Raw genomic sequence first — 11,065 nt, forward strand, 5'->3', positions numbered from 1 at the left:
AACATTTGAAATAAACATTATCAACGGTAAAATTATGTCGCCCCCATGGCATTATTGTATATTCTTATATATTGTTACATCAAATGTCTTTGTTATTTAACACACATAAAATGATAGAAAATATTTAGCTATTATTTCCCGCATGTGCCTTTCACTGTTAAGAATAGATGAAATCATATGTCATTGATACAGGTAGTTCAGATGTATTCTTTTCCAAAATTAAAAACATATTTTTACGGCAAACATGTAACTTTATCCACTTAACATACGATATGATAGTTAAACCGCTATACATACTAGCGAATAGCACTTTCTTTTTAGATCGAAGCAAAGGTCTGTGGTCAATATAAGGTTGCTTCATTGTGTTAAGGGATTAACTTTGACATTTATGTACCTAAAGATAAATGAAAAACAGCTTAAATTGAATTCCCGAATTACCAGTCGATTTAGTTGTATAACTGGCCGCAGTTGTAGTACCGACGGAAATATTAATTACATATTTTAGAATATCGTATAAAGCACTGGGCATATATCTGTTGTATTTACTATCAAATCGAGTCTGCAACATTTTAAATTGTGTCGTTCTTGACATTCCTTAGTGCTTCTGTTTTCTCTGTTTTATTCTGACTTTTAGTTGAATTACGTGAAGTAGAAAAAGTTTTCATTAAATTAAAAACACGTGAGTTTGTTACAAAGGCAAACATGATAAATACTCCCTGGCAAGCATTTAAAACTATAAAGAGGTACGAAAATACACGTACATTTGTAAATGTGTACAAGAGACCAAATATCCAAGTCACTCCAGTAATTGTTGAAAGTTTCAGGAATACGTTTAAATCACTTCGTTCATTTTGAATATGCCTTTTGACGGAATGAGTCGTCTTTATGGTAATGATAACGTACAAAAACATTACAAAATTTGTTAGAATAACAAACCCAGTCGGAAGAACAAATGTGAAGTTTATCATTTCTTGTGATGAAATGTAACAATTATTTCCGCCGTATCCACTTAGGCCTGATAGTAAGGTAGATAGAGTAATATTTAAGGCAACAAAGACTGAAGATATAACAAGAGCGAAGATATGGTAACCAACAAATCGCTTGTTCCCAGACAGATGTGATAACAACTTGACATCAGAAAATACACGGAATGCTTGGAACGTGCAAATATTCATCCAAAACAAAGAAATAAGCCAGAAAAAATGAAGCGCCATTCCTAAAACAAAACACTCCGTCGAGTCGGTTTTAAGACTGCCAAACCCACTTATGAGGTATAAGACCTGTGCAAGTAGCATGAAGAACACCAAAGACATGTTGTTCTTACCAGGAATTGTCAGCCTTAACCGAGGCAAAATTGAATATATAATGAACGTTATTGCTAGTGATACAATAGAAAGTGTTGAACAAATAAGAGAGAGAACAGTTGATATAAAGTCATGGTCCGACAGGGAACCAGACGAATTTTGTTTGGATAAATGTCGTGATAAAAATTCCTGAAACTGTTCTACACAAAGCATTATACTGTTTGATTCTATATAGTAAAAGGTGTCGCTATTCACTTGAAAGTTGCCGGGCTGTAAAACAATACCTTTGACCATTTCAAACCATTGAAATTCAAGAGTAGATATCTTTAACTTAGGGCATGGTAAAAACCAAAGTATATTCTGTCCCAGATTTTGATACTCTCTACAATATTTGTCATCATAATCAACCTTTTTATATAAAAATGCCGAAAGTTTTCGATAGCCAGGAAATGTCTTATTTCTATCTATATTGTTGTTGTCAAACAATTTATTACTTCCGTCAAAAACTCTAGATTCAAAAGAAATGTTAAAATTCGGAACTGTAAAAATTTGATTTGAGATAATACTTTGTACGTACTCTATTGGTTTGTGGTATTCATCAACAAAAAACTGCATTTTGAAATAATAGAAGATAAGGCTTGAATTATTTGGTTGTGTTAACAAGTGATCGACATCTGTTCTAACGAATTCTTGATCGGATTGTAACATCATTTGATAGGAACATTTGTTCATATTTGATATGTACAACCTTTGTACGGAGTGAAAAACATCTTCAGAATATGTTATCGCTTGCTGTAATAACATTCGGTCCATAGGTATTAAGCGTAAGAAAACTTTATACATCACTTTGTTGATATCATTAAAACTATAAACGCAAAATCCTAGCGGACTATCCATAACAACTGGACATTTCACCTCTCTGCAGGTCATCTACAATAAACAAGAAACTTTGATTATTCTATCTTTACAAAATGAACCACTCAGTATGTTCGTACATCATAATCATGCATGTATATCAAAGCAATATATATGCTGATAAAATGTATCAATCGTGTAACCATTATCATATCTCATTACGCATCACAATGTGCATGCGTTTTTGTGCCCCGGGGGCTTCGGCATTTAGTATTTGCACTAGTGTGTGGATGATTCAGTTTTGAAATATTTATTGCCCTTGACTTAGTATAAAATTTGCAGGATGTTGATCTCTTTAGATTATGCCATTGTGGGGATCATTTGTTCAAAGTAATTTTAAAACCTTTTAATTGTCAATAAGTTATAGAGGTGACATGAAAAATAGATGGGATTTTTTTACATTGGACCTTTGAGTGTGGCCCTGACCTTCAGGGTTGTGACTTGATTATTGTGCTCTGCCAATGGTGTCATAATGGTGATCATTTCTGCCAAGTTTTCTTAAAAACATTGCAGCGGTTTAAATATTATGGACAGACACGAAATGTAGACTTTGTAACATTTGACCTGTAAGTCTGACCTTGACCTTGGGGTAGCAATTCAATTATTGCGCATTGAATATCGTCACATAATGGTGATCACTTGTGCCAAGCTATTTAAAAAACATCAGAGATTTAAAAGTTATGGAGGGAAACGAAATGTAGACTTTGATACATTTGACTTTTCAGTGTCACCTTGACCTTAACGGTAGCAACACAGTTATTGCCCTTGTACATGTTCTTATAATAATAATCAATTGTGCCAAGTTATTTTTAAAAATTTCAGCGGTTAAAAAGTTATGGAGCGGACACGAAATGTAGACTTTTAACATTTGACCTTATAGCGTGACCTTGACCTTTTGAGTAGCAACCCAATAATTGCGTTCTGCACGTCGTCTCATAATGGTGATCAGTTGTGCAAAGTTATTTCATTTATTTTTCAGCGGTTTAAAAGTAATAGAGCGGACATGAAATGTAGACTTTTTATTATGAAATGAAGGCTTTTAAAATTTGACCTTTAAGTGTGACCTTGACCTTGGGGGTAGCAATTGAATTATTGCGCTCTGCACATCGTCTCATAATGGTGATCACTTGTGCCAAGCTATTTTAAAAAAAAAATCAGAGGTTTTTAAGTTATGGAAGGGGATTAATAAATGTATCTCGTTTTCATGCCCCAACCAGTAGGGGGTAGTCATGTAGAATTTCCTTTGCCTGTCCCTCTGTCATGCTGTGCTGCTATTACTCAGTAGACAGTGAGCAATTAGGGCGTCCGTGTCCTATCGATACATTTTAAGTTTATTTTTTCATTTTATTTTATTTTGAAAAAAGGACTAAATACATAAGATAATAACTAACTTCACAAGCTTTTTTAATCAAAAAGAGATGCACCAGTCAATTTCATTAACGAACCCCACCATCCCCTACCATCCCCCGGTCATTTACGAGAAATATTCTCTTTTGTTTTACTGTTTGAATATTTCAAAGACCTTATGTACATATAACCTGAACTACAAGAATGACTCATTGGCAATGTTGATGTCAAAGCAAAACCACTGCGTTTGCGTTCCAGAAAAAAGATAAAGGACAAGAGAAAGGTAAAACACGGCTCATGTTTGTTACAATTTCGACCCCTTATATTGTGGGTTGTGTCATTGTCACGTGTACAGTTGACTGGTACATTAAATCACTTTTGTGCAAGGCACTGTTAATGGACAATATTTGTGGTATAATTATTATTTTGATATTTGCATAATCATGTCTACTATTTCAGTCCGATATCCGTTTGCATTGCAATCTATATAAGCGTTACAAGGTAGTAGTTTTTTTTTTATTTATTTAAGTTTCATAAAATGACTGCAAATAACAATTTACAGGTGTATACAATGTTTTAGAGCTATAACCGTAACGGTTTTTACAATTTGATCATATCATATTGTTAATAAACCAATTTATTACACGTTATCAACAACGTTATAAAGGAAATGGATTAATATGGCAATGATGTCATACGTACCGATATTGTATCATAAATTTCATTGTCTGAGCAAAGACTTTCGTCAGTCTTATCACTTCTTTTTTCCTTCTCTTTATCTTCTTGCTTCAACAAACCAGAAAATGCGAAAGCTTCAACATCCCCAGGATGACTGTCTGGCTTACATAAGATACTAGGTTTTAAACCATTGCACCTCATGCAATGAGGATTGTAAAATTTCAAAGCAACTTTTTCCATTGTTTTTTCAATGACAGATCTATATGAGCCACACGCATCTTCATCTTGAGTGTTGCTGCCGGATTCACATTTGGACACCGCTGCAATGCACGAATCAAATTTTTGTCCAGGTTTGAAAACAAACCTTAGCTCACAATGGTTGTTACTAAGCACTGTATTAACAATACTACCACTGTTCAATGTAACTCCTTGAAATGATTTACATGAAAACTGATGTCCTAAAAACTCTAAGTGTTCTTCTGTTATCTTGTGGCATAACGCACAATATATATTTCTATAAAATTTATTTGACTCTTTATCAAAAACTGGGGTTATATCGGTCAAAGAATTTATGTCAGTCGAATATGTCCTTGTGCAGTTTTGCACCAGCATATTGTTCGAACCAAAAGGACAGGTTCCGTACCCCAAAGCGCCATTAAGTTGAGACTCTGTTAATATTTCATTTGATAAATAGAAAGAAATGCAGACTTTATGTGTTCCGGTTAAAGTAAGATTGTTCAAATAGGCAGTTGTAGTAATCGAACTGTTTGATTCGTTTGTGTTCATGAACATAATATCTAGACAGCACGATTTTTCGTCTAAGCATTCAGGAAAGTTACATTTACAGTCCTCGCAACAACTGTTCATTAGAAATGGTAATATTTTGCCAAATGAAAATGTACATAGAGGTGTGTACGGACAACTTTGCAGCTGTATAGAAAGAGCTGTTCTTTGATAACTGGTAAATCCGGCAAGAAATTCCTGCGCTCTAGGCTCTAAAATAAGCTGTTTCACTTCTTTACGTGTAAGAACGTGACCCTCTTCAAACGAGTTGTGCACATTATTAAAATTCAAAATAGTAATGAAAATCCACAAAGTATATTTCCACATGTTTCTTTTTTGTTTTTTACATTCTCTTTAATAAATGTATCATGCAAAAAAGATTTAAATCATTTATAGCTACTGCATTAAAGATGTAGATTTGGTCCTGTGTGTCATGTTTCCGTTATCGTTGTTGATAGATATACTTTTATGACTGTTAGTAAGTATTTTACATCTACTTATGAAATACTAAGTAATGAATGTTTAGTTTTAACAAATTATACCTTTTATGTTTCCTCTAAGAAAAACCTTTTAGCATCATTACCATTATTGACTTTGAGATTTTCTACTCCATCTGATTATTTCTATGAAGTTCCACGTGAAACGTTTTCTGAAAGCTTTTTCAGCGAGGGGATAAGATGAACGGAATTAAATATAAAACATTCAGAAATTTAGAATAGCATTAACAAGATTTAGAGTTTCAGCACATAGGTTATTAATTGAAACAGGGAGATGGCATAAACCAAACAAAATTCCAAGAAATGAAAGAAAATGTATAATATGTAACAAACTCGAGGATGAATACCGTTTTTTATTAGAATGTACTTTATATTGTGAAATAAGAACGAAGTATTTACCAAAGTACTACTGGAAAAGACCAAACATACCTAAATTTATCGAATTAATGTCAAATGAATCGACTACTATAATAAGAAAACTGTCCACTTTTATTTATAAAGCTTTTGAAATCCGTTCGCCGATTTATTTTTCTTAAAAATATTTTCATTCACACTTTTCTCCTACAACGTCATTTTTACAAGTATATATTAATAATCTGTTTTGTTTAATCATTCAATACTTAAAAATATACATTTTATATGTAAGTGTAATGCACATGTGTATTTGATTATTAGTTCATGTTATATTATGCAATATTAAGTTTCTTTAAGTAAAACATACATATTTATATGTGATTGTAATGTATTAAATCACAAGTTCAGGTTCTATTGTGAATTATTAAGTTTCTTCCGGTTAGAACATAATGCAATTTATCTTATTTACTTTTTTTTATTTCTTAGTGTTTAAAAGCTTAATGCATGCAACACAATTAATTCTATTAAGAATTGTTACATAAAATGTTTAATCACATGTCTTTTAGAGACTATTATATTTCATTGTTATATGTCACCATTGACCTATATTTATTATTAAATGATTGATTGTATACCATGACACTCATGGGTTTGTAACCTTTTGTGAATAAAGATTATATATATATATAAAAGGGAATTTTGAGATTGTATCAATGTAAAAGTACATATTTCAACCTTCTCCACAATTTTCCTGGCACACAGGATTTTATTTCATGATCTTTCGTCCCGTTATACGATCAAACCGGTAGAAAATTCTCTCGCTTCGAATCTGGTGACGCGCATTTCAGATGAAATATACGGGACGAAACATCATGAAATGTACCTTTACATACGAACATCACGAATTTCAGAGAAAAAGGGAAAACCCTACTTTTTGGCTGCATCCGCCATCTTGTTTGTTTGGGTAACGAACGGCGTGATTCTCCCCCTTGGGTAAACTTATTTAGATATGTCAGCATATGGTACAATGCCTTTCTAAACAGAAAATGATGCCTGGAATCTGGACTGCGCCGTATTCGTCGTCTTATATTAAAAACATTTTCAATTTTACCATTTTGATTGTTCTTAAAGGATTCGATATTTTAATTATACAGAACTAAATATTAAACACGTCGTTGGAAACAAATAAATGCGAAGCATAGGCCAATACAGGAACCATTATCTTGATTTGTATCAAGGGCATGGTCACTATGAATAGAGTTACAAGAAAAAATTCTCATATTGTCAGTGAGCCGAATGATTTTTGAAAAAATATCTGTGAATGAATGACAAAAATATAACCAGACACAACCATCAAATTTTATAATATGTTAAAACTATGAAAGGGTGTTTAAGTAAAGATTCATGTCAATAACTTATTTTTGCTTGTAAATTAAAATCCATTCTTGTAAATTACTTATCCTCACATTGTAAAATAAATTACATTGATGTAAATGAATTGTTTCTGCATGTACATTATATGGATACAATGATAAGTATATATTCTCATATTCTTTGTCCAAGATTCTTTTTTCTATGTCCAATTTTCTTTAATATTCATATGTTTAAGATAATCAATAGTGAAAAACATATCAATTTGAACGCAAAATGTTTTATATATAGTTTTAGGTTTAAATTGTTAATGATGATGTTTTAATTTTTACGCAGTATTTCCTTCCAAATCTCCTATTTTGCTAACCATTGTGACTGTGATTTTCATAATACACTTTACAAATGTTTTATTTAGTCTCATTATTCGCATTTTCTATATAACATCATATATCAGGTTATATAACATAAGTTAGATGTTATAATAGGAAAGTTGTCTCGTACACTTTTAAAAGTTATAATTTAGAATGGTACCAATGATATGTGTACATAGAAAACAACAAAAAAGGGACCATAAATGCCAGTTCCCTGTCACATACAGAGGGCGCTTCAATCGTGACTACTTTGCGGCAGAGTGGTTTTTCTAGGTGTTTCCCAGTGCAATTCGACTCTTATATGAAGTAACTTCGTCCATTTCGTAGCCAGTAGGTATATAAACATAACTTGATTAGATAAACTATGATTCAGTACAATTGACTTGGCTGCGTTTAGAGGCTGTGTCATTTCTTTACATATCATCTTATTATAATAAGCAGCATATTGATACATAATTATTATATAATCAATCTATGAATGACAGAGCTAGGCACAAAATAAAATCTATTCAAAATCGTCAAATTTTTACATTGGTGACCTTTACCTTTGAACTGAATATCTGACCCCTTTGCAAAACATACAATTTCCATGCCTTACATATGTATGCCATATTATTGTAACATACATCCGAGAATGGTAAAATTGTCGACCAATGCACTTTTATGAAAGAATTCATATCATGACTTAGAAAAACAAGTGTGACATCGATCTTTAGGTTAAATTCTTCATTCATGCTTGCAACACGCTGATATTATGTCCAACACAATTGTTCAGAATAAATTTTAATATCCATCCAGAAATGACAGAAGTTCTAACGTTTTCGTTTTATGTGATTATTTTATTGTTCTTAAAAGTCACAAATTATGTCAAAACCAAAAAAGGCAATTTCAAATAATAATATAATTTATTAGAGCTAGGAGACACGTAAACAACGATAAGTCAAATACAAATTACAAATTGAAATTATGTATCAGTGTTATGCAGGACTACACATAAACACTTTACAACATCAATGAAAGTAAATGTTATTTAATCAAAGATAGAATGATCTATTCATGAAAAATACAGAATGAATAGGAACAAAACCGCTTTAACAAATGTTATAGAATATATAAGCGGAAATAATTAAAAATGAAACATAAACAGATTAAAAACATGCAATACAGAACTAAACAAGCTAAACAATAAAGAAAACAAAAAGGGCGGGAGGGGGTGTCAAATTTGAAGAAAACAACCGACTAAATACGTGTCTTGACAAAATCTGTAACTAAAAGGCGCCAAAACCGAACTTAAATACAGTTTGGCGTAATGATACAAAAGTGACCCTTGACCTAACTGATGAAATAACCAATCAAAAAGGTTGTTTATTAATATACAACAAATGGAATGGAATAATGGTACAAAAATGACCTCTGACCTATATAAAAAACAACCAATGAGAAAGGCTGTTTTATCCATAATTTAAAGATTTTATTGTAAACAAAATGCTTCATAAAACAAACAAAAAAACATAAAACTTTACGGATTGAATGAATAGGATCAAATAAAAGTTACTGCCACCTTTTGTGCCATTATTCACATAAACCCAAAATGTTTGCACACGCTGACGGATGGATGGACAAATGCTACAAAGGCTATATACCTCCTCTTTTCTTTTTTATGGGGGTTGGCGTTGCGATAAAAAAAAAGTGGTCATGGAAATGCATTAAACAACAGGTTTATAATAGCCCTTAACCGCTCACTCGAGTATATACTACGCATAAACAAGATATTATCATTATTACAGTATTAGTATCAATATGCTAATAGCCCAAAACGTTGCTTACGAAAGTGGTAACTATATAATTATACGGATTGAAGGAAAAATAAACAAAAATGTTACCACTGTTTTGCTTTTCTGGACACACACTTCACGCACTTAAACTCTCGGTGTGCAGACGACTGACAGACGATCGTCGACCGAAATTACGAAGTTCATCCTGAGCCAGTCAAGGTTAGCTAAAAAGGAAATTCCAAACCAACGCGTAAAATGGCAAAGCTGAAAATGTTTCATACTCGGTCTGATGGATTGTTTTCAAAAAATGAGTTTTGATGTAGGCAATAGCCGTTTCAGAAACAAAAAAACTTAAGATGTAAAACGACAGAAAAGGTGAAAAAATGTCGAGTTTCGCGCTTGTTACCAAATGAACCAAAATAAATTGTAAAATTTTCTTTTTCGACCAAATAACTTTTTAATTTTAATCAAATTTGAATATGATTTTGAATCTAAAAATAAGATATCTGGTAGTCAGATTTAGAGTCACAATAAAGTACAATTATCGTGTTAATTCAAATATTTCCTGTTCATTTACACAATCAAAATCATTCAAACATTCAATTTATGTTATCCGTATTAATCAAAATCATTTAGCACCATTGAAAATCGTAGTAAATTTATACTATAAAATACAAGTGTTTTCACATTTTAAGCATTGATTTCAAAACAATCTTCATATATAGAAGAATAGATAGATCGATCGATCGATCGATCGACCAATCAATCAAAGCATATGAAAGGCGAAAATCACAGACAGATTGATCAACTATATTGACGATACATGCTGATTTTAATAGATTAGATGTTGGTTTTGCATTCCTTAAAATAACATGAGTGATTGATTGTAAGTTATGGGTGAGTTATAATCAAGTGTTCCGGTTAAAAGTAACGTTCTGTTGCAGTAAATTTTCTACAACTACTTTCTTAAGTCTTTATATCCAGGGTAGGGAATCACGTGACTTTTACGGATACGCCTACAGACAATATGGCGGCCTAAAAACCTCGCTTCACATGTATTTTTCAGGTAATTCTTTATTATATCCATTTTACTTACATACGAGACCTGTTGCAGCCTACGCGAAATAAAGAATTGTTGCTGCCTATACCTTATTTTCCACCCCTGTGCTCATAGCTTTTACAAACACTCAAAAATTCAACAGAAATTTTCAATGTTGGCAATTATTTTTCGGGTAACATTCACGCAAAATTTGTATTTTTTATGAATTTGATTAAACAACATCGCGTTAGCAAAGAGAAAATGTTCATAGAATTTCTTTATTTGAAAATGTAAATATTAGGCATGTTAAATGTTAACTGTTCATTTTCTATTCCATCACACGAGAGAAAAATGATTTGGGTAACTCCCACGCTTACTTTTATTGTTGATAACTCCCACGCAATATTTCATGTACAAGCAATATCTATGCAGGTAATAGCCTAGATATTGATTGAAAAAAATCATGATTGATGCATTAAACCTTAAACGTTCATAAAATTTTGAATAATATTTAAAATACCGCCAAAAGGTCCTGGATAGAATTAAGCCCCTATGGATAGCAGAATACATACTCACGTGAATATATTAAATGAAGTTTCGATACAGATGAATTAATCGCAGAAATTAAAAT

General features: G+C 32.0%; 1 protein-coding gene across 1 annotated transcript; it reads right to left on the reverse strand.

Moving 5' to 3' along the window:
- Positions 1-569: 569 nt before the first annotated feature.
- Positions 570-1,598, reverse strand: LOC132760078 (adhesion G-protein coupled receptor D1-like). Its single transcript, XM_060751970.1, has one exon. The coding sequence runs from the start codon at positions 1,596-1,598 to the stop codon at positions 570-572; it is 1,029 nt and encodes a 342-aa protein (XP_060607953.1).
- Positions 1,599-11,065: the final 9,467 nt, after the last annotated feature.

The sequence above is a fragment of the Ruditapes philippinarum genome, unplaced genomic scaffold, assembly GCF_026571515.1.
Source record: "Ruditapes philippinarum isolate M1 unplaced genomic scaffold, ASM2657151v2 ctg10795_1_1_1_1, whole genome shotgun sequence".
Lineage (NCBI taxonomy): Eukaryota > Metazoa > Mollusca > Bivalvia > Venerida > Veneridae > Ruditapes > Ruditapes philippinarum.

What these genes read in the sequence shown, in the direction of transcription:
- LOC132760078 (XM_060751970.1), bottom strand. Translation starts at nt 1,598, where the DNA reads ATGGTCAAAGGTATTGTTTTACAGCCCGGCAACTTTCAAGTGAATAGC.